General features: G+C 39.6%; 1 protein-coding gene and 1 long non-coding RNA gene across 2 annotated transcripts; one reads left to right on the plus strand and one right to left on the minus strand.

Annotated features, from left to right (window-relative positions):
* The first annotated feature begins 50 nt into the window (after window positions 1-50).
* LOC125327470 lies at window positions 51-7,267 on the plus strand. Its single transcript, XR_007204280.1, has 3 exons — window positions 51-380; window positions 2,098-2,167; window positions 4,970-7,267. It is a non-coding gene; the product is annotated as an uncharacterized LOC125327470 (long non-coding RNA).
* LOC125327467 (embryonic protein UVS.2-like) lies at window positions 1,932-17,005 on the minus strand. Its single transcript, XM_048306916.1, has 11 exons — window positions 16,918-17,005; window positions 16,740-16,764; window positions 15,705-15,842; window positions 14,280-14,397; window positions 13,553-13,731; window positions 9,831-9,912; window positions 8,790-8,917; window positions 6,958-7,073; window positions 6,304-6,529; window positions 5,090-5,208; window positions 1,932-4,524 (listed from the first exon to the last, which is right to left on the minus strand). Exons 1-11 carry the CDS (start codon window positions 16,984-16,986, stop codon window positions 4,294-4,296), a joined length of 1,431 nt encoding a protein of 476 aa, XP_048162873.1. The 5' UTR covers window positions 16,987-17,005; the 3' UTR covers window positions 1,932-4,293.
* Between the last annotated feature and the right edge of the window lie 9,573 nt (window positions 17,006-26,578).

Raw genomic sequence — 26,578 nt, forward strand, 5'->3', positions numbered from 1 at the left:
CCGGGCCGGCTGGGCTACCATCACCGCGCGATGCATTGTGGTACCTGCAGTCTGGTGCTGCTGCTCGGCCCCGCCGGAGGCGCCATGTCCCTGCGGGAATTAGCTGTGCTTGGGTGTTAATAAAACAAAAAAGTGTATTCTCTAAGGCTGACAGTGTTGTGCTCAAGCTACTCTGGGTTTGTTTTCTTTTTTTTTTTTTTTTTCTAAACCTGTGGTGAGATCCTGGTTCAGAAGAGCAAGAATCAGCTGAACCGCAAAACTCCAGCCCATCATTCTGTCAGTGTTGATCCGCCTGCCCTCAGGCGTTGGTGTCCTGCCGCGTTTGTGAAAAGAGTCACGGAGTGCATATGAGTCATCCTGTTAACAGCGTGAGTTTGCAGGTACATTTGAGTTCTTTCCAGTTTAATATATAACCCCACGTTGTAAAGATCTACACAATTAAATTAGGAAACTGATTTATTCAAGGAAGTAAGACTCATTAATATCTGAATAAAGCTAAATTTAAAGGGAAAAAATGGGGGTTCCCTCTCAATCTTTCATTTTTGACGTTTGTTTGCTTGTTGGGGTTTTTGTTTGGTTAGGTTTTTTAATGTTAAAAGACATTAGAAAGACAATTTTCTGAACTTTGCACCTGTCCAGCAATTGTGTTAGAGACCACCCGGAAATTCCAGGTATTGTAGGCAAAAAGCAGGGAATCGAGACAAATATAAACTCAAAGGCTTCACTGTCTTTGCTATTGAGCTGCTCAACGGGAAAACAGGAACAGAAGATTTCCATCTTAATGTTACAGTGCAACCTACCGACTGACAGGTGGAATGTGGAGTGCCGCTCTTTAAGAGAAAATACAAGAAGCGACCCCAAGAAACCTTCCTATCCCTGGAGCAGCATCAGCGGGGGTGCGCGGCAGGGATCACGTTCAGGAAACGGAGCCTCCCTGCTGACAGACGCCTCGGCTGCATTTGCCGATGGAGCTGGGAGCCGTGCCCAGGGCAAGAGAAGAGATCTCTTCCTCTCACCGGCCTGCAGGAGAAGCGCTACCCGCCCCCATTCCCGTTCCCGTTCCCGTTCCCTGCAGGTGTCCGCCAGAGGGTGCCCGGCCCACGCCGTTCTCCAGCTCCTGAGCCGAAGGCCATTTGGCAGCAAAGCAGCAGCAGCCTTTCCTTTATTTCTTTTTATTGCCCGTAGATGTTTCCCATGGTAAAGCGAACTCGATTATAAAATCCTATGTGACGACTTAGCCTATAAGGTTTTCAATTTCTATTTGAAGAGCAGGAGAGATTAAATGGTCTTTGGTTTGTAGGTCTTCTTCTTGCCAAACTCAGTTGTTGCACAGTAAGTTGTACATTCTCTGTCCTACCTAGTTATAGCTTCTCTGCTCTGGTGAGTTCCCACCTGGAGTGCTGCATCCAGGTCTGGAGTCCTCAGCACAGAAAAGACAAGGACCTGTTGGAGCATGTCCAGAAGACGGCCACAAAGATGATTAGGGAGCTTAAGCACCTTTCCTATGAGGGCAAGCTGAGGGAGTCGGGGTTGTTCAAGAGACAAGAAGGCTTTGGGGAGATCTTACTGCAGCCTTTCAGTACTTACAGGGGGCTTATATGAGATGGGAAGAAGCATTTTAGCAGGGCTTGTTGTGATAAGGACAAGGGACAGTGGTTTTAAACTAAAAGAGGGTTGATTTAGACTAGATTTAAAGACAAAATTTTTTACAGTGAGGGTGGTGAGACACTGTAGCAGGTTTCTCAGAGAGGTGGTGGATGCCCTACCTCTGGAAACATTCCAGGTCAGGTTAGATGGGGCTCTGAGCAACTTGATCTAGTTGAAGATGACTGCTTATTGCAGGGTTCTGGACTGGGTGACCTTTACATGTCCCTTTCAACCCAAACTATTCTATGATTCAGTAACCGGGGTTGTAGTCATGCAAGCAAGTGTCATCTCAACCACAGTTATTTATTTATGTAAGGGAAATGTGTTTTAAATCAAACACAAAAAAAGACCTATGAGTAGCGCATTTTTGTGTGCTTCTGTAATGTTTTATTCCAGGCTGTTTTTTCTCCTGCAGCAGTAATTGACAGATCTCTGTTCTGGTCCTTACAGACAGCAAAATCATAGTACTCAAAGGCTCTGATTTGCCTCCCAAGTAGGAACCAGGACAGTCTCAAAGCAGGTAAGAAAGGAATACGTGGACACAAACACTCTTATTTCTTCCACACACACAGACTTGTGGAAGTGGGTTTCTCTTTAAAAACATCTGGTTTTGTACACAGTTAAGGTAATACCTGTTTGTGTCATGAGTTATGTACAGCTATGGGAATGCATATATTCATCACTGTTAGATACCTCTGTGTTTTAAGGTTAAATCCTTACATTTTGGATTTCAAAAGTGTGTTGAGTGTTGCACTTTAATTAGAACTTCTGAAAATCCTCCTATTGTGGTATTTGAATCCCAAACTTTTGACTATATTGTCCCTTGTGTCTACTAGCTGGTTACTCTAAATTCATGTAGCTCAGCATATGAGTGTTAAGAGCCAATTTATATATAATATTTATACATGGGCAATGTCCTACTTAAAACCATATTTCTAGGGACAAATTGCAAGACCATTATTCCTATATATGGTATATTGCTGTTTGAACGTGCTATTCATGCTCTTTTACCAAATATGGGTGAACATCTAAAACATTGGACCTATGTGGAGCTCCACATCAGACCAAGGGAGGGGAATCTAAAGTAATACTCAAGTTACAAAGCTGTCCAGCACTGCCTGTTTAAAATAGGGACCCATTTGACTTTGTTATACAATGAGAGTTATCACAGGGTTGTTACTTTTGCACCTCCATGAAAATCCTCAGGCTCAAGGAGAAGAATTAGCATTTTTACAGTCTGAAGTCGAGGTTAAAAATAGAAGTAGAGTTTAATTTTCTGTCATGCTGATGAAATTGTTACATTCTCCAAAAATGTGCCAATCTAAATAGTGAACCAAATTAAATGAGGGAATACTTTTTATAGCCAGAAGATGGGAGCTTGTAAGAAATACAAATATTTGTTGCCTGCTGTGCATGCACTTTCCCACCACAATGCAAGCAAGCTCTAAACCCTGATGTCCACAACTTATCAATTATCATTCTTCTGTGGGTGAAAATTAACCAGTGCTTAAAAACCAAAACATTACAGATCCTTAAGCCCCTTCCCCCTGCCACTACAAAGTAATCATAATTCAAAATTTTCTTGGCTGCACCAGGAAAGCAAATTGACATTTTCTACATGCTCTTCTTCACAAAGGCATAATTCTAGCAAAATCTTTTATTATTCCTTAAGTTTGGCATCTCCCAGTTTGGCATTGGCATTTAATTCTGAATACATCAAGTCAAGGCAAAGCATTAGGTGTTTACAGTGGTGATTTCTTTCTCAGCTCCAGCCATCTCCTTAGAGGAGGAGGATTTCTCTCTACAGACAAGGTGCTTCACACCTAAAATGCTCTCAAAGAGCACATTCAATGGTCTTTGCATTAGGTTTTCAGGCCTCATTTTTAAAAACTATTGTCGTAATACCTTTTGGACAATTTCAATACCTGACTCAGGCCACAGCAAAGGGGCAGCAATAGGTTCATTCCATTCCTTCTTCCTCACTGCTTGTTCCTACCACTCTTAACTTTAGTTTCTTTAGTTAAATCTGTTCCCTGACCTGGTTCATCTCGCAGAGGAGTAGTGCAAATCTTTGAGGTACTGTATGTCATACTGTACTATGACACCACTTGTTCCGTGTCAAGTGGTTATTTCCAGGCTAAGCTCTGGTGCCTATATAAACTGTATAAGTGATCTTGGCTTCAAAGCATAAATAAATGTGTCTGAAGATTTTTCTGTATGTATGCTGGAATGCACATTAAGGTTAGGTAGTAGAATTTGCTAGAATACAGGTTAGAGTTACTACATAGCCATGTTCTGAATTTTTTTATGGACCCAGTTTCTACCACTAGAAGTTCTTGAAAATCTGCTTACATAGTTTCAGCTCTGCTGTTGTGTTTGGCCATGCAACACCAGCAATGAGAATATTATAATAAAAAGCATACAGTCTCAGGCAGAAGCATCCCATGGGCAGGAACATTTCTGTCCTTGATTCACCATGCAAATTAACACCACTGTAGATCTAAGACTAAGAGGTCAAACTTCAAGCTTGTTAAAGGTATCAGGCTATACTTTTTTTTCTGAAATTGGTGGCATCTTGACTTTGACCTATGGCTACCTGGACTCTTACTCTCATTCTGTGTTTTTCAAACCCCATCTGTATTGTATTTACCTACCAAATGTATAACTCATTGCAAATCCAGGCAACTCCCACACTAAATCAGTGTGGAATTCAACCAGCACAAAGTTCCCAGTGGAAGTAAAGTCTGCAACCTTCTCTGTCCCACAATAAGGGCCAACTGCAGGTGATGTAGGGCGGCTTCCATCATGTATGAGCAAGTAGTCATAGATGCATCTGTCACTATATTCCAGCTCAAAGGATAACATTTTGAGAGATATCTGGAGAAAATACAACCAAAGCACTTTGCTTCCAGGTTACAACCTTTCCTCTTACCCATTTTTTAAAAATAAATTGCCTAAATTCCTTGTGTGCAGGCACCACTTTTTATTCTGTGTGTGCACCACATCCTGATCCCATATGGCAATGCAAATTAGTAGCAAAATATTTGCTTAGTTCATCAGTATTTGGATTGGAAGGAGAAGCAAGGGACAAGATTGATCTTCTACGCTTCACATTCTTTCCTCTAGAGAAATATAAAAACAGCACCTGTGTGATGTTTCAGTTTTCGAGTGGGAGCTCTTACCTAGGGATTATTTTGAACAAAGCCTGCTGGTACAGGCTAGATTCATAAGAGTTCACATGCATGTGTAAAGGTTTTCCCTTGCTAAGCACCTCAGATACCAGGATCCAGCATAAATTCTTAAAATGAATTTTTGCTTTCAGATTTTTACTCTGAGAATGTCTGCTGAAAAAGTGACATCACAGCTCTTATTCTTCAAGGGAAACAGAGGCTTCATCAGAGAACAGTGATGAAACCCACAAATGAATTCATCTGTGCCTTACCTTGTATCCGACTGGAGAAGTGATGACCCAGAAACATGCTCGGTTTTTGGGGTATTTACTGGGGTAGTTTGGAGAGGTGATGACTCCCTTTGAATCTCTGAAAGTGGCTCCACAATTCACTGAGGAGTAAAGGAGAGAACCAGATATATTAACAAGAGCGTTTTGTCAGTAGAAATGAGCTTGCTTACACCCTACTCTATTATTTCTTCAAACCAAGAAAAAATGTGCTACCATGAAAATCTGCTGCTGAAGTACTTTATTTCTTCACTTAGTATTTGTATCAGCAGCTGTACCGAAGGAACTAGAAACGTGTCTGATAAAGAATCTTTGGAGGACAGGGAACAGCTGCATCTAAAGCTGTATCTGACTTTCCAATCGACTGTTATGTATTAGCATAGCATTCTCATGGCACTAACTGCCCTTCAGAAAAGAACCAGCTCAAGCATTCAAGATTGCAATATCAAGCTAGATCTAGTGCTTTCTAGAAATTATTCAACTGAATAAAGCAAAAAGAGTAAAAATAACACATTTCTAAGACTTCTTCAATTTATACTTTAAAGAAGTTTGGATTTTCAGTTGAAATAAGGCAATTTTGGGCTACTGCCTTCTTGCTGAAAGCATGTCCCAGCACAACAGAATTTGGTCTGGCAGTCCATAATGCATTTGTGTGTTTGCAAAAAAGACACCCCTCAAGCGATTACAGGAAGCACTGTGTTTCGTGTACATAATAAAAGCTTTTAATTCAGAAAGTGTAAGGTACCCAAGGTCAGTACCTCTCCCACTGCATAAAATCCCACAAAACCTTAAATAACATCTTGCCAAGATACTGGCTTTGCATCTCATTGGGTGAGGTCTCTTGTTGAGTTCTGCAGTCTTTGTGCTCTTTGGCTGCACTGCTCCTATTAATTTCAGTCATTGCATTGTTTTTATTTAAAGACATTTTTCTGGAGATATGAAGAAGTCTAACAAGCTCTCAGAAGAATGTGAGCGGGATCTCAGGATTACTAACACGAGGCCCGTGCAACATCCCACTTTCTGCTTCCTGTGAACTTTCAGACCCATCATTGCCTGGCCTTCTGCCTTTCCAATTGCTGTGAAAGTGTAAAGAATGACAGTGAAAAGACCCACTCTGTAGGGTATAGTAAAAATGTACACTTCTTCCATACAAATACTGCTAATGCTGTTCTCCAAGCTTTGTAAAGGAGTGTTCATACCCCTGTTGTAGGAGGCTCTGAATCCTGTGGCTGTAATGCTCTCATCGCTTGCAAATTCTACCAGCACTGTCGATCCAGATGCCACTAAGGAGGGCAGTGGGCCCTTCCCACAGTACTTGTCCAGCAAGACAGGGGAGCTCTTGCTGTTCCCGTTGTAAATTTTTATATAGTCAGAAGAACAGTCTGTGGAGTGTTGGAGATCAAAAGCCTCAAACTGCAGGAAAATCTTGAGAAACAAAAAAGCAGATGTTGGGTTTAAGGTTATACACAGGGAAAGTCTCAAACTATCTACTTGAATATGAAGTGAACCTTCATATTCATTTTACTATCCATGTATTACTGAAACTTTACTTTCTTTATGAAAAGAGCACAGAATTTCACCTAGCTATCCTAGTACTGAGATCCCAGAGACTGATGTTTCACTACTGCTTGTGTTTGAAAAGCCATCCAATCTGAACTGGATAAAAATCGAGTTAAATAATCCCTCTAATAGTCTTAAGTCTTATGAAAATTGTTGAGACTTTCATTCACTGAGTAACAAAATAAATGTCTTGGTCCATGAAACTGACTCCCAGGGGTTACTCATGGTAACAAAATAATGCTTTGTAGCCTGGATACTGTGGGTCAAACCTTTTTTCTCCTAATAAAAATTACCTTACTTCGACGGATGCGGATCAACCACAGACAGTTGCTGTTGTTCGGGTATGGGGATGGGTAATTGACAGAGGAGAACGAGCCTTTGGGTTTAGGCAACACAGAGCTACAGCAATCTGAAGGGAAGAACCAAACAGTGTTGAAGAGAATGAAAACTGCACAAAAGTATTCCTGAAATGCCTGACAGGTCTCTCCAACCATTTGCAGCAGTCAAGCTTGTATAAATTAATTATAATGCTTACAATTGTTTTGATGTTCCTTGTGTAAAAGCTATTGAAAACCTGCAAGTGAAATAAAGGTAGGTAAAGTACTTACCTGTTTCAGCTACTAATGTTTTATTTAAAGACAATAGGGCTTCACTCACGTATTTTAGTTTACTAAAAAAGGCCTGGATCTTTTGAGAACTTCCTTAACTTCAATCACAGAAGTACTTTCAATGACAGCAGTACATCAATTTCCATCAGCAGCTGTGTGTATTCAAAAATGTGTGCAAACATCAAGTTTGAAAACAAGATTTTGTCAAAGCAAAGAGAGGTAGTCACTGGGGGAAAACACTAACAGAGAGCACTGAAGCCAACCTACATAGTTGACATAGTAACCGGTATACAAAGTCTGATCTCATCTGTCTTTTGTCTTTCTACATCTTCATTTTTTGCACTTTATGTAACTCCCCAAATTACAAAGTATGAATATATGACATCTGCTCATAGGAATTTATGACATTTTTCTCTTGCTCCCTGCTCTTCCTGAGACAACCAGACTTCTTGTGGGTTTTTTAGTCCCCAAGTTTTTCTCCTTTTTTTAAATTTAGTCCTTTCCTTCCAAAACATACAGATCTAATTATGAAATTACATAGTAAAGGTATTGAAGTGTGATTCATTCCCAGCCCCACTGTCAAGAATAAATATCACTAGATACTTGTTATCACTATCTTTGAGACACTTAATTTGTAAATTTGTCTTATCTGCAGTTGCGAATTTGGAGGAACCACTCAGCAATGATTTCTGTACCTAACAATCCCACTGAAGGAACGCTGATTCCTTCTAAATGCTAATTATTTAACTAAGTTCTAACACAAGAGCTGAATTTAGGACATTAATATTTAGGTCTTTTTAATGTTTCTAGCTGTTTTGGTGGAAATTAATTGAATAACATCCCAGAAAAGTCAAATACCATGTAAGTCAATTAGCCTTTGTCCTGGGAGTTAAGGCAAAACCTGTGCATTGCAGGAGCATGTTACAGCTGCTTTGTGCATCTTAGCTGAAGAGTTCCTGTTTACAGAGGAATGCTAGGTATTTCTAGACCTTAAGATACCACACGGATGAATTAAGAAATGGATGTGGCAAGAAAGTAGATATCTATACAAAATGCCTATGGTTTTCTCCTCAGAGGTGTTCTGATCAGGCTGAATGGCACCCATACTTACAGCCCTGCAGTCATTTTGTAATTAAGAGAAATCACAAATTTGCTGGCCCTACTGATGCACATGACTCTAAGCTATACTCATGGCTGAGGAGAGCTTACATGCTTTGCAACCTTCAGAGCTTTCCTGGAATGAGAATCTGACAGAGGTAGCAACCACGATATCTTTGATGGATTTTGTTTATCTCAAAGAGCAGGGATTCCGTGGGGATAACCCAAAATGAGAGTGAAGTATTGAAAATAATTCAAGCCAAGAAGGCAGCAGTTCAGCACAGGGACAGTTCTGTTTCCTGTTACAGGGTGAGAGAAAGATGTATTGAAGGGACCTTGGGCCACGTTCCTTTGGGGGACGTCTGTCAGTGCCTACAGACATCAGGTGTCTTCACATGCCTTCTATCTACAGCACTTACTGCACTTGTAGAGCTTGTTGATTTTAGCTACATCCAAGTTACTCAGCCCTTCTCTCTGCCCAATAGGTACAGAGGGGTCAGGAACTGGTACAATAGTTGGTTTTCCTGGAGCGCTGGAGAAATCATACCTGTAGAAACAAGGAAATCACATTTCTAGATTCCTTTCCATAGACAGGGAAGTTCTCTAACTGTATAATCATTTTCTATGTATCCCATAAACACAACTTAAATGGAAATGGACAAGAAGCTTCTCAGAGACCAGGTGGTCTTCCCTGAAGAGGACCAGCATGGCAGATATTTGGTGTTCAGCAGCTGAAAGCAAGCAAGCAGAAAAAGCTGCACTGTCCTGAATGAAAAGGCCTTTCACCAATGCCCAGCAAAATGGACTGAATCCCACCTTCTTGGTTCCTGAGGCAGAGCAGCAGAAATAGTTCTGTCTCAGTTACTAATGGTCTATTTGCTATCTGAAATTTCCTGCCTTCTGCTAGTCAAGTTTTGTTTCAGGATTTTGTTCAGAAATTGTTACTTGCTTGTGGAAATAAAGGAGAAGGTACATGATACAAGCTTTGACATTATGGACTAAAATGCAACCTTAGACAGTGTTCCCAGATTAACATAAGGCAGCATACAATATCTAAGTGATATGAGAAAATTCCATCTTTCTTGCCTCTATACTTAAATGTTGTTGTCTATGATCAGCTGTTACTACGTTTACAAAACAATTTGAACTTCAGAATTGGTTTAGATCAGTGATTCAGTAGAGTTAGACTTTGGGCCTCAGCCATGTCAAAGACCTTTAGCAAGAGACAAGAGTACAGTGGAAGAAAATGTTGACCTATGTTTTGTTTCTATCCGTATCAATTCTTGTTTTCCAAGAATCCTGCTGACAAAGGAAGTGTGCTCACCCTTAATTATGTCCATGCACTCAATTTTAAATGAACAGCAAAACTCATTCCCTGCAGAGCAACTCCTTCCTAGATCTGAGCAGAAGATCTGAAAGCTGTTTGTGCCTTTGAAAAGACATCTCAGCAAACAACTTACGCGCCGTAGTGCATCACTGAAGAGTAGTCATAGGGAAGGCCCAGGTTTTTGGAATTCATTTTCCCAAAGTTTCCTTGTTCCCCTGTAAGGTAGGAAAGCAACATTTCAGTCAGAACAATTATTACTGCTCTAATAGTACACTGCCTGCTGTCATAATCCTGAAAGTAACATAGGATACTAATACGTGTTCTCATGAGATCTTGGATCTATCAAAACCACCAGAGATTTTTGAAATCCATGGAAAACCATTTTTACAGTCTAGTAGGTTTCAGAATATAATCAAATAAGTTTTGATATAATCAATGAATACATTTTACTCTTCAAGCAAAAGTATTCCTCTGTCCATCTTCATTAGCGTGTCTCCAAATACGTTTCAGTGCATTATCTTGAATACTATAAGCATCCAACCTATGTCCCCAAAGCTGCATCCATCCCTTGAGAGGGAAATGTAGTTGACCACCTAGATGAAAAATTCAGAGCTATGCATGGGTGATGTCTTGCTGAGTCCTTCCACCACAGGGTTATAAGGCCACAAAAGAAAGGGATACATTTTACCTGTTACTTGCCCCAGAGTTCATGCTACCAGCCATGTTGTGGCTTTGTCTCTGGTCAAACCCATCAGCAGTGACTAGAGTGAAGTCATGTGACTCACGTGAAGCAGAGAAACAAATTCTGTCAGAATAGCTGCTGAGCATTTCACCACTTTTCATCTGTTTAGCCTTAAAAAGCCAATATGAGATACGAAAGTGTTACACTGTTACAGAGCTGGGGCCCAGGGACAGACTGGATTTCATGTCACCTAGCTTTATTTCTTCAAGTTAGGCAATGAAACTATTCCTCAAGGCTTCCAGGATAGTCAGAGGAGAGGGAAAGAAAGAGAGACACAGTTGGAGGGAGTTTCATGTGAAGAAGGCACTTCTTTTACTCACGGACTGGAGATCATGAATATGAATTACGTCCTAGATCTCTTGTCCATGGTAAGACAGGCAAGCAAGCACTGTCAGAGCAGGGAGCTGAATGCAGTCAGCCTGGCATTAAGACTAAAGCCCTAACCACTGAGCAGTCCTTTCCAGTTCTGTACCTTCATTATTGTAACTACAAATGTGTTTGTAAACCACAGACCATCTGGACAGGAGTTCAGAGTTGGACATCCTTGAGGTCTACACAACTCAGCTGGCAGGCTTGCAACCAGAGCAAGTCTCAGCCTGTAATGTTGTTCAGACTGGTCCTGGGCTGAGGGCTAAGAGATGCAAAAAGAAGATCTGAAATCCCAACTAATAGAAAATTTGGGGATAAACATGAATTTGGAGCTTTTCATAGCTCTAAAACTCAGTTAAGGCTTAAACTGTTTCTCAACAGCATTGGACTTCCTGACTCTGTTTTAATCTCAGTCCCTCTTATCTACTACACTGACTTCAGAAAGAATTATCAGCAAGTGTGCAGCTTTTTTTGAGGTGATGAACAGAGAACACAGTTCAAACGTGGTGAAACATTGAAGCATATGGCTACTGTTTGGCACAGAAGTGCTTTGCTGAATTGGTTTGCTAAATAAAGAAAAAGCAACAGCATCCTGGCTGGACTGAGGTGCTGCCAGCAAACTACTACCTACCTCATCACATGCCAAAGAGATCTGGCTGTCTAGACCTACACACGTTTGGTGACTTACCCCATCTTTTCTACTCTAAAAAAAGAAAAAAATCTACCTCTGCCAGAATATAAATGCAATGACTCAGAAGAGCTGCAAAGGAAACTGCGGCTGAAGACTCTGAATATATTTTTTTCCCAAAAGTTTGGGAAAAACAAGCTGAGTTTCAAGTAGCTAAGTGGACAGCAACTGATCAGGCTGCATTTTATCAAAACAAAGAAGTAGGATGGCTTCCAAGGTAAATTGCTGGATAAAAACAAAACCCAGAAAACATCTACAATACAAAAGTCCTGGAAGGAGAAAAACAGCTTGTGTGAGAGTTGGAATGCTGGAAAAGGTCTTCAGGTCTAGTTCTGCACCACCAAGGTCAGCAGGAGCTCTGCCATCAGCACTGTTAACAGCAGCATGTTTTTACATGAGATGTACATTAGCAGTCCTCCATAAACATAACTGTTTCTCCATTTCCTTTTCCCTGCATATCTTTGCATTTCTTCCCTACAGTGCTTGAGCTGCACACTCTGCATTCAGACTCCCTTGCCACACCAATCTCTCATTCTCCACCCATGGCGTACACTTAAAACACCGATGATATACCTCATCTCCTTTGGCATAGCCTTGTCCTCTTTACCTCTTCCCCCTGATTTATCATTTCATGACACTGCCTGAATCAGAGCTTGGTTACATCTGTATCCTTCAGGAATTATGACATCTGAATCTGTGGAGTTCCCTTTGAAAAACTAGTGTAAGATGATGTGTGTTTAGTATATGTAACTTCAAGCTTTCAACTTCTCTTTCCTAGCACATCCTGTGCTAACATTTCAAACATGGCACACCCTTATTGTACAATGGCAAACAACTCACAGCAAAATTACACCTTAACACTGGAGCTGAAACCTCAGTAAAGAACAACACAAATGGAATTTACTTAAGATATCATGGGAATAGCTGAAGAAAGTTTGGAGAACAGTGTGTTAGGAATTTGCAATAAAAACAATCAAGTTCCATCTGGAGAAAAAGATGGATATATTTTCAGCTGTGCATGATACTGAGTAATTGAGTATCTTATTTGTTGAAGAGACTTAATAGAATTTGGTATTCAATTGTCCAGCCTCATTTACTATTAGTTTCTATAATGAACTAAATAGACTATTGCATTTTTACAATTGTTATGGGTTGCCCAGCTCTCTAACAGCTATCAGACAAGTGATTGCCTGCATACTTTCTTCTGCTATTTTCCTTCTATGTACCACTTTCTCACTTTCCCTTGGATCTCCTGCCATTCTGTCTACCCTTTCCTCCCCAGAGCCTGGAGCTCTTGTATATGAGCCCATGTTCCCAGCACACAGATCATGGGCACATGCCCAGACTATTCATTCTGCATTCCTTTCCATAAACAGTATCCACTTGTTTTTCCTCTACAGAATTACCAGACCAATTGCTCCCCATGACTCCTTCTTTTCATGTGTATGTGATCCTGTCCACAAAAATAATTGCAGTCTTTCCTCTCACATCAAGCCAGGTCCCAACATTTTGCAAATGCTAATGGTTGCATGTGTATCCAATGTCTCCACACTGAGTCCCTTGTTCATACACATTTTAGGATATGTGCAGTTCACTCACTGCCGAGACGCCTACTGGCTGCCTTCCCCTATTTCCATGGCTTTCCCAAGATAGAGCTGTGTGATTCCCCAACATGATCTCGAATGTCACACTTCACCCTCCCCCCTCAGTTAAGGGTCCCATAGTCTTGCCTCCTGGCCAAGTCTTTGCAACAACATTTTGTATTCCTGATGATCTTGGTATTTTGGAGTCTGGGCTCAAGATGGCAATCAAAATAAGAACGTAGAGCTACTTTTAGGCTGCATCTGCCACACTGCCATAAGTGTAGCCACAGAAATTCCCTTAGTACAAACACTGAACAAGAAATTCCATCACACTGAATATGCTGCTGCTGCTGCTGCAATTCAGCCAGCATTAATCATGGTTCTTATTTGCATTGTTAAAGGAGAATGTTAAAGGAGAAACATTCTCTTTTAACTGTAAGTATAAGTTTTCTCTTACGATTTAGTGGACATACCTGCCACTATGTGTTCCCACATAATCTTGACAAACCTGTCCCGATCACTCCGTGCCTGTTCATGGATGAAACCCAGAGCGTGGTTCATTTCATGCTGAATTGCTCCTTTATCCATGCAACCATTTTTCACCAGGCCCACTGCTTGACGTCCTCCAATCTTTCCAAAGTACGACCAGCAGCTAAGAACAAGCAATCGATAGCTAAAAGGATCACATTTAGCAAATACAAATATATAGATGTATTGATAATGTCATGAAGGTTCTCTAGATACGCAGCCACAGAAGGGGACATGCAAATAGTCACTGGCACGAGATATCTAGACTTCTGAAAGCTGCCAAATGACATGGTGGGAGGGAGATAAAGCCTTTGTGATGATGATGGCAAATTTTAAACCAGTAAATTGGCTATATCAAACTGAGGCGAAGCATTATAAAGTGTTAAGCAAAAACCTGAAACAATTTTACTTATTTAAATTTTTATAACAATTAAGAAAAATTTTTATTTTGAATTACACCCCATTATCTTTAAATACACACATATATTTATTCCTGCAGCCTATTAGCTGATGTAACTACCAGTATATCTAAAGAAAAATTAAAAATTGCACTTGCTCTCTAAATCTTTACTGCTAGGATTAAAAAAAGCAATTACTTAAATCCAAAACAAACCAGAAAAGAACCTGAAACACCTTTTGAGTGCTGCCACTCTCAGGAGACAAGGAGCTTACCTCTGCCCTCGTTCAACATACACATAGTCTTTTTCTGTAGTGCGATTTACAAATTGCACACAGGTCAGTGTGGAGATCTCTTGCAAAGCATCAGCAATCCAAGACCTCTCTGTTATTGCTAGAAAGAGAAGGGGGCCAGGAGAAATCTTTCTTGGTTAATCAAAAACCAAGGTGCATTGATGGAGTGCATTGCTTTAAAACTTCACAGCACACATTAGCTCTTTATCATACAAGTATAGTGAAAAAAGGGCACAAAACATTCAGAGATCTTCAGACTGATTGGACTTTTATGGGGAAGTGTAACAATTACACCTATCCCATATGCATATTATTTAGGAGACAGCTGGTGGAAAGCAAATGATTGGCATTGTTCCTTCCATTAGACAGAAGAGAAGAAATGAGAGAGTTTCAGATACAAATAGTTGGACTAAAGGATCCCAAATGAGCCAGCTGATTGTAGCCAAGCACCAAACCCCTATTTTGTTTATCAGAAAGAACAAATGCCTTCCGCAGCCCCCTTGGAATCACTTTAGACAGCCAAGGCTCTGAAGATCACAGTGTTTCTATTCAGGTACCAAATAAAGATCAGAGTGTTTATCTATTTTGGAACATTTTGGCCTAATTTGGCTTCCTCAGTTATGAATCATCTACAACTGATGCATATCTCAATTTCCTAATATTTAAACTTTGGAGAGAGGGAGATAGAGGGAATAACCCTCACCTATTCACAAGAGTACATACTACAGTTCTGGAGGCACATGGGCAGAGAAGCAGCCTAGATAACACAGAGATTGGGCTTTTCTCAGTTCCTTTCCCTGAGGAACAGGAATCAGGCTCAGGCTGTATTTCACTTCCATGCCATTTTCTCTCAAGGTAAGATCTTTGAAGAAGGATCTGTATGGAATTCACTCCTGCAGCCTTTTGCACAGGACAGAGCTATTGACTAACTAGAGGGAATCAACAAAGGAAAAAATATTTCCAAGGATTTTTCCTCCATTTTTGCCTCTACAGGGGTTCTAATGTGGGAATATTTTTAGGAGAGATTTGAAAGAAAATGATAGAGTTCAAAAACATGCTCCTAGTGGTAATTTTGACAAAAATACTTTCATAATGTGAACAAATTATGCTTCTTCTAATGTACTTTCTAAATATCAAAGTACATTGTAGCTAGTGGGAACAAGCCAATATTTGAAATTACAATTAATTACCTGACTATAGCCCAAGTAACCACATATTTTAGTGTGATCTGTTTGGAGTCTAAGCCAAACTTCCATAGGGCAAACAGGATAGAAAAAGAGACGTGTCAATAAATTTCGCTTGTGCAAAGGTTGCTTTTGGTGCATGCCACAGAAACATAAAATAATAGGGAATATAGGGTCTGGAAAATCAAGGCTAACTTTAGAGCATCCATTCACATACACTCACAGAAATCAGAAGAGATGTTAACTGGAACCTTGACCAGTCCATCTTGTGACTTGGGCCATAAACAACTCTCACAGTTAATTGCACTGCGTCGCCCTCGTCTCAAGAGGATGTCTCCTTCATACACAGCTATTTCACTACCTGGCAGATGTAGAAAATAAAGAACAGACAAGGCACTGAGAAGGCAAATACATGTGCAGAAAGGGAAACGAGGTACACACTAACCAAGATTTTGTATCTTTGGAAATTTCTTTCACTGAAGTTCATTTCCTAATAATGTGAGGAAGGATTAGTATGCTAAGACTGGTTAGGTCTGCATTGCTTCCTGGATAGAAAAGTTTAGTATTAATATAAATGTCATGGTGCAGCTGTAATCAAAGTCGTGACTAAATAAATTTTAGCTTAAGAAGCTTTGGGAGCTTTCAGAGGGGAATGCTAAGTATTATAAGTCATTGTTCTCTTCATTAGACCCTGTGGAATTAAAGAAAAATCGTAACTGACCTCTGTAAAAATAGTATTAATCATACAAAAGAGAGTACTGTTTTTATCATGCATATTGAATGCATGCAAGCTGTTAATTTCCAAGTTAACTGGGAATTTGACATGAGACATTGTGACATGCTCCTCAGTTCTGACTCTAAAACACTGGGAATACATTTCTCACAGACAAAAGGGATCTGGTATTAGGCCAAAAAATTACAACAGTCTTGGGTATTGCAGACAGGAAAGTGCTATATATCACAAAGGAAAGACAACAAAGTGAAAAATATTCTGATTTTCTAGGGCTACATATGGAAAAGAGCATTTCATGTAGCAATTGCTCAATAATTCTTCTTAACTTCTTTATTGCAACAACATAAAAAATCACACTGAATGTGACTTTTAAACACACTTGAGTTCTGTGAATTGTCTTCCACTGATGCTGGAAAAAAAAACATTTTCAAAGAGAAAAATATACCAAATAATGATATTGAGGTATACAGATGCAGCTCCACCAAAACCTGTAGTTATTTATATAATAATTACAATCAAACTCACCTAAGTCATTCTTTCTTGTAGCTATCTGGAAAAAAAAAAAATTTAGTACATGCTCATCTCCATAGCAGAAAACTTCTATCAAGTAGAATCACAGCAGTAAGAGTTTCTAATTAATTTTAAGATAGAGCAACTCAGCAGCAGCAATGTAAATTCTCAACATCCCAGAGCAGGGACACACCTGGACAGGTTTACTTAGTGCAAAGCTACAGAGAAATGCTAAATGAGTTGGCAGAAGAAAGTACTTCATCTTCAAGTTTCCAAGATAATGTTCTCTGCTCTGCAGCTCAGTTCTCAAAATTGTGATTAGTTTACTTGGGGCAAGTTTTATGGGAAAGCTCCTGCTGTTGTTAACAAGAGTAACAAAATTAAATAACAAGAAGTATTTTCACAAAACAAACAAGCTGCAGGACCTCTCAAGAGAATTTCCAGGCTCTCATTTCTTATTTATCTTTAAAAAACAGAGGAAGTGGAGCAATAGGAAAGAAAATTCAGTAACCTTAAAGTGACTCATCTTTAATTCTAAGAAGAACCCATGAGCTGCTGCAGGTCCCCTCACTGCTGACCAAGGGACAGGATATCCAGCAGCAGTCTGTTGACAGAAAAACTCCATCTCAAGGAACTCTTTGATCCATCCACACTGACTACCTGTAATAGTAACTCTGTAGCTTGCTGTCAGGAGATACCCTGCTCTGCAGAACCCATCTGTCTGCCTGTCCCCTCTGTGCACAGCTCTCAGCCAGGCATTTCTGGCCAGGAGCACTAGAAATCTGTTGGAGTCAGAGATGAATCTGATTGTTGACAGAAATTGTTTTTCCAACATGGTATCTCGCAATATAATCATTGCTGACAGAAACTGTGTGTCTTTCTGGAATCTGCAGATACATAAAACCACCAGGTCACAGAGTTTTGGCTTCCCAGCTTCTGGGAAGCCCTCCCACCTTTGATGTCCATGAATAGAAACAAGACTAGAAAAGCAGGATGAATCCTAGAAAATTCACACTGTAAGAGTAAGCCACAGAATCAGAATATTCATGCTAAAGCCACATGAACATCACCATAGGCAGGCAGATCCTGCTTTCTTCTCCCAGCCTCAGCCCCTGCACAAATACTGAGGAGCTACAGAAAATGGTAAATATTTACTGTATCAGTTCTTTAAGAAACAAGAAAACCTTTGACATTTCCTGCAAAGACAAAGTTTTCAGGAACCTATGTGGTTCTCAGCAAATCAAGATGGTAAGTGCCTTTCCAGGCAGATATATGGGCTGGTCCTTTGTTTTTAAGTATTTTGCTAGGAAAATTATAGCTGATATTATGTAAAGCTTTGCTACTAATATTTTCATTTTACCCTACTAATAGTTTGCTCCTCAACTTTCTAAAACATTCCACATTTCTGTGACTTCCACAATTTATCTACCGTTTTCATTTCCATGTAGATTATACTGCAATAGTGAAGTGCAGATAAAAAAGACCCCTTTTTCTCTGGCTGATCAGAGGATGAAGTTCAGAAGTCCTCATTAGCTTATGTCATTAACCAGAACTCCTCCAGTACAGTTCCAAGCAACCTCTGTGTCTATTCAAGATCAGGCTCAAAAGAGAGACAGAAGGAGTCACAGGAGCATATTTCTACTGCTATACATCACAAAATGACAGAGGAGAGAGCAGAAGTTACTAGGCAATAAAAGCAAGAGAACAAGACCAGATCACTGTGGAGAGCCTGGAGCTGGGTCACTCCAGGTGTGCAGCAAGCAGGGATGGGAGGGCCCTTTGAAGTTCTGCCATACAGTTTTGCATATCCATTCCATGGGGAAAAAAACTCAAGTCAAGAGATTTATCCCATGGTTTAATTAGTTTTTCTGACTGCCAGAAACAACTGGGTATTTTTCAAGGCTAATTTATAGACCAAAGTCTCGTATCACCTGATAACACATTATCAGGTGTTGTCTCATAGATGCAAATTTCCTTTTTGATGCTGCTTGTCTACATTATCTGCTTTGATATTCTACCAGAATACTGTTCTGGTCTTGGTTTCATTATCTATCCAAATAATTTGACTACACAGCTGTAACTTGCTTAACTTCTCCCATATGCCTTTTCTTACATTGCATTTGACACTTCTCATTCTTAGCCACATATTTTATCACTGCTGTTTGTTAGAAATTTTAATATGATGTTTATCACATTTTTGGTGATGCTTACTTAGTTTCACCTTTATTCCATGACAGAGAATGGGCACTCCTTTCACCATGTAATCCAAATCGCTCTTGGCAAAATGTTAAATGACAAAGTTAGAAAAACCAAACACATGTGGGTGTTTAAGTATAGGGTTCTTCCCTAGTTCTGTATCAGTAACAGGTATCATCACAAGCAGTAAGTATAGTGTGTCCCATGTTTTTTCCATAATGAGAAAGTACAGAGGCATTTTCCCTGGCTACAGCATTACAGTGAATGAACCTATGAAGGGTTCCCTTTCTGTGAAGGAAAACAAAATTCGGGAGAGTGAATGGCCATTGTATAAGGATTCAGTGGAATGTCACTTTAAAGCTCAGTTCCTCAGCTATTCACTTAAAAGTTATGCAGGCAATTTCTAGTGAGCAAACAGTTGGCATAACTCAACTCTGTGTTCACCTTGGGAAGCTTATTACTTTTGAGGAGGAATCACAGACATCTCTACATGTTTAAACAGGCCAACTGTTCTCACTACATTAAAAATCCTAATTTTTAAAGTAACAATTATAGAAAGCATTGCACTTACTACATGTCAATTCTTTTTAAGGCTGTTTTGAGCCACTCTGCATTTAGACAGAAGTCAGATTCTGCAGAAGAGCATTTTAAAATAACTTTGTAGCCATTAAATGAAGCTATTATACTACACTATTACAGGCTGAAAAGAGTTAAACAATAAAAACATATACTTTGTGTTTAAAATTATGTTATTTAAGAGTTAAGTGTTTACACATATTGTGTCTTCCAGGATGCTAGGATTAGTGAAAGCATGCAATTCATGCCTCATTAACTGATTGAGAGAAGAAAATGAGCTTTCCTTCTTTTGAGTTGCCAGTCAGTTAATCAGTTTAGAATAATTAAATCATTGACCTTGATCAAGTGCAAAAGTGTTTTGGCTTTTGCAGAAAAGGTCAAAATCACGAAAATAAGATTTTGTAAATCTGGTCCCTGGTCCTTACTTTGTCCCCGTTACCAGGCAGCAAAAGCAAACCTTTCATAGAAAAGGTTACTATTGAGCAAAGCATACACTTGATACAAAAACCTTTGAATGCTAGTTTTAATATAATTAGTCAGTTGAGGTGTATGTTACAGCATTTTATTCCACTGCATATATTGACATATTACTGCATTTTAGGTATGGTTTTTTTAAAAGAAAGATTTATTCTTTAAAAGACAAAAATCGCCAGTGTCAATACTGAGCTAAGCTGAAATTACCTTAAAACCAACATGTGTGCAGACTCTGCTCCTCCCAGACCTCCCTCAGCAGTGTGATCTCTGCTATTTTACCACCACTTATTTTTTACCTTTCCAGTGTCAGAATGATACCATAGTGTTAGAAAGGAGAGTCCAAAGACTCTGCACTGGAGATAACTCCAGAGGTCACGGGCCTTAACCCCAGGTGATGGCTAGAGACAAGAATCAGCTGAAGCATTTACAGCAAAGTTGGTTTTCTCTGATTTGCAGTAGCTCTAGGCTGAAGAGAACTTTACTATAGCTTTTGAACTTGATGCATGGGGAAAGTTGGGTTCCTGGAGACAAGCTACAACGGTTGCTTTCAGTATTTGAGTATCTATGTAGCCAAGGACTGAGCCAGGTGGGACTGTCTGGTTTCTGGTTCTGGTAAACCTGGTCTGAAACCATTGTCCCACTGCAAACATCAAACTAAAGCATTGTTTTATGTTCAGACACGTAAGAGAAGTCCTGATTTAATGCTGCTCTCTAGTGGTTTGCCATTTGTGCAAGTGGGACGCATTTCCAGGAACAGTCAGGAATGCCCCATCACCACTCACAGCCTGCTCACTCCTTTGATCCCTGTCTCAGCAGGGACCACTAACTGCTTCCTGCAGAAAATGCTTACAAGGATGAAGAGTCTGTCCTGTAAAGCTGTGCTGAGAAGTGATGCATCAGTTTTAGCCTGAACCATCTCAAAACTTTGTTTTAGCTTCTGCTACTTGTGACTGCCGTACACACCTCCTCCAGATACTTACAGATTATACATACAAATGCCACAATGTGTTTCTCAGGTGCTTTGATGGCCCATTAGGAAAATGGGCATTTACCTGCACCATTTTCTCTGAAAGACTCTTAAATCTTGTGATTTGTTTTATCAATGAGTCCTCCTAGGAGCTTTTACTGCAGAACCCAAATACTCCTCCAACTCTGTCCTACCTCCCCTTTAATTACACAGCATAGGTCATTACCCCTTTCCTGGTTTGCCTTGAAAGAGAACCAAGACAAATGGGCCAGAAGGGAACAGCCAGAAAAGGGCTACTCTATAAGGGGGGGCTCCCTAGGAGCTGTGGCTACAGGAGTCTCTCAGTACCTCAGCACAGCCTGTTTGATATGTTGAATTGCATCCAGAAGCTGAAGGCAGAGACAAGACTAAAGACAAGGACACAACATAGATCCAAGGTCCAGGAAAGAGACCAAGACTAGACCAAAGATACGATATGGAAGAAATGCAGTCACTCATCCTGGATCCTTTTTAAAGTTTGATTGCACTGTGGTGATTTAAGCAGCACTTACTGAGCTCGCTCAGCAGCTGAGCAGTTTCATATGTGAGCTGCCTCTGGACTCCTGGGTGAGCATCATCTTCTCCTGGCAAGTTGTTACTATTTACTGCACTGATTTGTGCTAAAACCCTTTCTTGTCAGCAGTGATATTTTCTCTGAGACATTCTTCCTAAACCTGAGATTTCCTCAGATCAACTCCTGTAAGGAATGTTTTATCAGGAATGTCCCTGTTCTGCTCTGTAGCACATCAACCTAAGGGATGCACAGCTTTGCTGCAGTAACCTTATCTTCTCCCTTACTACTTGCTTATCTACTAATTCCATCAACTTTGATAGATTTTTGTTGGTTTTTTAAATTCTCTTTTAACCCATGTTATATGTTGCCATTTGTCAGAATTTACACTGCTTTTTATTTTCACCACTCAGATATTCCATTCTTTATTTCTGCTGCTCCCTGTGTCTAAGCATGATTGTTGTACTTTTACAATGTCTAGTACACATCTTATTTCCATTTTGGATAATGATGTTTTCTTGCCATTTTCAAGTTTTTATTCTTTTAGTTATTCCTCTTGTCTATTTTTGTTGCTTTTTGGGAATCTTTTTATAGGTTCATATTACAAGTGTGCATTTTTCAGGTCTTTCTCTGCAACCAGAATTTGGACTTTTTAAAAACACAGAAACATATATACATGTACCTATGCATTTCCACAGCAGCTTTCAGGGCAAGACAGAAAACTGGTTCCATACACAAGAGATTACTTTCAGATGAAATTTCTTAATTGGTAAGCATTGCGCACCTGGGAGAAAACAAAACATTTCTTTCATAAATCTGTCAGGATGATACTTCAGAAATAGAATAGGTTCAGTTTCTCTGAGTATTTGTAGGGACGGCACATGTTTTGGGACTACACTGCTAGGCTAAAGAACGTGAAGAAAAATGTACAAGTGGATAATAATGTTCAGTACTTTCTTAGCATGTCTCATTCAAATTATTATGAAAATACATTAAAATATTACGCTGAAAAATGGGGTAAGTAGCTGCATTTCATCAATAAAGAAATTCAGATGCTGACTCCTGAAAAAGCATATCCAGGATCTCTCAGGAGTAGAATGAGAGCTGATTCCCATGTCCTCACTCTCTATGCAGATTGCTACACATTCCTGACAAGCAATATTTGGCAAAGGAACAGAGCCTCCAGTTTTCAAGCATTCTCTTGTAAGCACTTACAAAGCAGCTGGGTGCTATTATCTCATTTCTACACAGAAATTAAGGTCAAATCTGGAACAGGGAAATCTGAGAACCTGCTGCAGTATCTTAGTCTGGTTGATATTTAAGTCAGGTATTTTAGATCCCAATGTTCTACAAGGGAAAAAAATTAAAATTCAGTTGGTCACTGTCTTTCTCCTGGAGACTTAAAAGGAGTTGAAAGTACTATATAGGGTACATTGCTGTCTCTGTCAGCTGAAGAACCAGATACCTCATGAAGACTAAAATTAAAACAAGGAAAGAAGGAAGAGAAAAATAAGGTGACAGAATCTGAGTCTGTTGTATCTGAACTTGTGCTTTCTGACAGCTGTGGGATTGCCACACCATTTTGTGCAGTTCTGCTATGCAAACTTAGCACTTTCCCTGGCTGCAGTGGAGAACTGAGACCTTTAGCATTTTGCTTTTTAAGTAGCTCATATATTTTTCAGCAGTTACTAGAATCCATATAACTTGCCTGTGCTTTTATCTCCAGGGCAATGCTAGTATCCTATCTCCATGGTAGCTCTACAGTAGGCAAACCAAGATCAATTTTTTTCCTTTTAGAGCTATAATTATCAAGGCACAGCCCATTAGTGGAATAGTATGAAGGAGATGAAAGTTCCCTTTCTTGGCAGTAATGGTCCCACCACATTTCACTAGGCTCAGAAAAAGGCTTAACTGTACATGCTAATCCCCATATGCAGGTATAAAAGCATAAATGCATACATGCAGAGTTTTGCATAGGGGCAGTGTCTCTTGCAAGCACCTAACATACAAACACTAACAACCATTTGCTCTGCAAGGGGTTTTTTAAGAGTGTATGGAATCTCTGTAACAAGCATTTAAACAGTCTGTGCAAAATACTTCTCGTGTAGTTTTGTGGTGAAGCCACAAAGGTATGAATCTCCCTCCCCCATCCCCTCTAATCCACTGCTGTGAGTTGGGTCTGAGATAGAACTGGATTCCTGTCAAAGTGATGGTTATGTATTATATCATCAGCTCTGAAGCATTGTTGTCACCCACTTTGTGTGCACCTCCAATTAAATATTCAGAAATACATGAGAGTGCATCCTTTGACTAATGTACTGCCAAGCATTTTTTTTTAATATGTGTGCCCCCATCATTCCTGCTCATGCAGCATCCCCAGTGCATGGCTTAATTCATGGTAAATTATTCCCTCTTTCATGCAGCTTTTGCTTCGAATAATTATCTGGGAGCCTGTGTTCTTACTAAAGTGAGACCAGCGCCTACAGAATGAAATACAGTCCTCTAGAGTTAATTTATCATCTGAAGACTGGGACTTGCTCTAACCCTAATCTATAAGAAGAGAGTCAGTCATCTGTGTCAGCTTGTGATATCTGTATTGACTGTAAACCACAGAAACTATGGATTGCATATTACACCGAAAGAAGGAACGTGTAACCCTATTCTTTGTTTACTACTAGTCATTTTGGGATTACAAGTGGTTGGTTTGAAGTGTTCAGCACCCTAGACACCATTCCAGGTGCTGACATCTGCCCTAGCCTGACATGATAGGCAGCTTGAACACAGACCTACCTCTGTGGATGCTGTCTGGGGGATTTTTAGAATTTTTTTTTGCCTAGTGAATGGACTTTCCTATCAGTATTAATGTGTATTGTCAACTGCTCTTGGTGGAAACTTATTTTGAGCAGAAACTGTTGAATGTGGGTAGTTTTAAAAGCTACACAAAGTGTGCCTGTGTGAGAAGTAAAACATCTCTGGCAGTCACTGTGTCAGTGTGGTGACACTGACTGTCATTTTCCTTTTTGCTATAGATTCCCAGGTAGCTGGTCTCTGCCTGTTTCACTAGGCAGTTCAACAACACTGTCAGTATTCCAGAGGGTGTCTTGGAACATTAAGATGGATCTAATGCAAGGCAGTGGATGCTTTGTGGATCAGTGGTCAGGTTGGAAAGATGACCTGGGAGAGGGAGTAAGAGGGCAGGTCAGAGATACTTGGCTAAAGCTGCAGTGGACAAACAGATCTGGAATTAGTTACAGCCCAAAGTACACCTGTAGATCTTAGGAAAGTTCACACAGTGCCCAGCAGAGAAAAAAGCCACTGATGTTAATCTCTCATCTCTAAAAGAAGAGGGGAAAGGAAAATTCCACTTACTCAAAAGGAACACAGAAACTCAGGAGAAGGTTAACCAAGTCAATATTTCATTACATCTTAACACTGTGAGGTACAATTTATGCTGGAATAAAAGTGTATCTCAGTTCAGTGCCACTAGTATACTTTCTGGACCACAGATTCTGGGCTTGAAGGCAACAAGTTGATTTTTCATCCCTGTTGTTACCAATATTGAGAAGAAATTTTACCCTGGAGAGGGGAGATCACAGGATGGATGATAAATTCATTAGAGGATGTTGGCCAGAAGCACACGTTATAGGAAACACCATAACTCTGCAAGCATTATCACGTCAGTGTCTCCTTCCTATAAAAGAATTTACTGTCTGTGTAGGTGGAAAAAAGATACTTAAATAGGTCAAAAATACCCTGTAAAGAGAGAAACTACCATATGAATTTTATTGTTCATGATAGGGGTGAATTATTATCTAGAGCCTTGTTCTAACATCCTGAGAACAAATCACTGGTGATTCCAAATGCCAGCAGAATCTACTAGCAGAGCTTTGCTGTCTGTATAGTTCTGAGTCTTTGGCATGAGTTCAAAGTAAAAATCAATCTGAAAATTTCTGAAATCTGGGAAGCCCTGTATGTGAATCTAGTTATGTATCCTGGCATTTTGGCAGAAACAGTTTTCTATTGCAAGACTTTGAAGCCTACATAAAAATTAAATTGCCTTTGTGCTCTATAACTAAAGGCATATGAAATACAGCAGCTTTGTTTAAGTGAGCCCAAAAGTTCAAACTTGCTTATTTTTTCTGTTTTTTTCCCCTCATTAAAATTGTCAAAACCTGCTTTTATTGCCAAACACATGGCTTCTGATGAAATGCAGCTTTCAGTTGCTTTTTAGGCTGGATTTTGCAATTAATCTCGTTTGAATTTTAATTTTGGAAACCTATAAGCATAGATGCTTTCACAGTTTATTCGGTATAAAGTGATTTCAAATCTTGTTAGTTTATTTTTCTCAGTGATTCAAAGTTAACCACATACTACATGAACAAGCTGTCTACCTTTATTATATTTTAAAGCTAAACTAAAATTAGTATCTTCTTCATTCTCAAAGAACATGAATTCTAATTAAAAATAATTTTGTCTTCAGACTAAACAAAATTCTTGATCAGTCTGAGAATTAAATAGATGGGGTATCTGATGTATTCCTATCATACTGAAGCAAAAGACAAACCCTATGGAAATTGGTGAGAATTTTGTATGACTTCAATGATGAAGTCCTAAATTTAATATCTGAATTCTCCTATAAATATTATCTAATGAGCAGGAGGTGCAACCATTATAGTTTTGCTTCTATAATGGCTCTTCTTTCTTTATCATTTATGCCATCCTCACAGGTTGTAGCATTTGATACCTGGTGTTTGCAGGGATGTGCGTGATATAAGATATAGGTGAAAAATCACGCTGTAAGAACCCTTGGTTGCCAACAATGTGCCCTTTTTTTATACAACCCATTTTGTATAAAATCTGACTAGAAGATGACATCATCTGTTGGTGGAAGTGCTTTGTCCATTTAATATAAGCCTGTTGTGGTTTGACACTGGCTAAGCACCAGGCACGAAAAAACCATCTACTTATTTTCCTCTGCTATAGCTGAGCAGAGGAGGGGGAATTGAAAACTTCATTTTTATTAGTTAAGGATTATTGAAAAAAAACCCCAACACTTTAAGGCAAAGCAGGTTCAAAACTTAAACAATATAA

Source organism: Corvus hawaiiensis, chromosome 6, assembly GCF_020740725.1.
Source record: "Corvus hawaiiensis isolate bCorHaw1 chromosome 6, bCorHaw1.pri.cur, whole genome shotgun sequence".
NCBI lineage: Eukaryota > Metazoa > Chordata > Aves > Passeriformes > Corvidae > Corvus > Corvus hawaiiensis.

Bases quoted from the DNA above. Each gene is read 5' to 3' on its own strand.
- LOC125327467 (XM_048306916.1), bottom strand. From the start codon at position 16,986: ATGAAGTACTTTCTTCTGCCAACTCATTTAGCATTTCTCTGTAGCTTT. The intron at 15,843-16,739 runs GTGAGTTTGATT...TACATCTGCCAG, and splicing joins TACAAGAAAGAATGACTTAG to GTAGTGAAATAGCTGTGTAT. The intron at 5,209-6,303 runs GTATGAACACTC...TTTACTCCTCAG, and splicing joins CAGAGCCTCCTACAACAGGG to TGAATTGTGGAGCCACTTTC.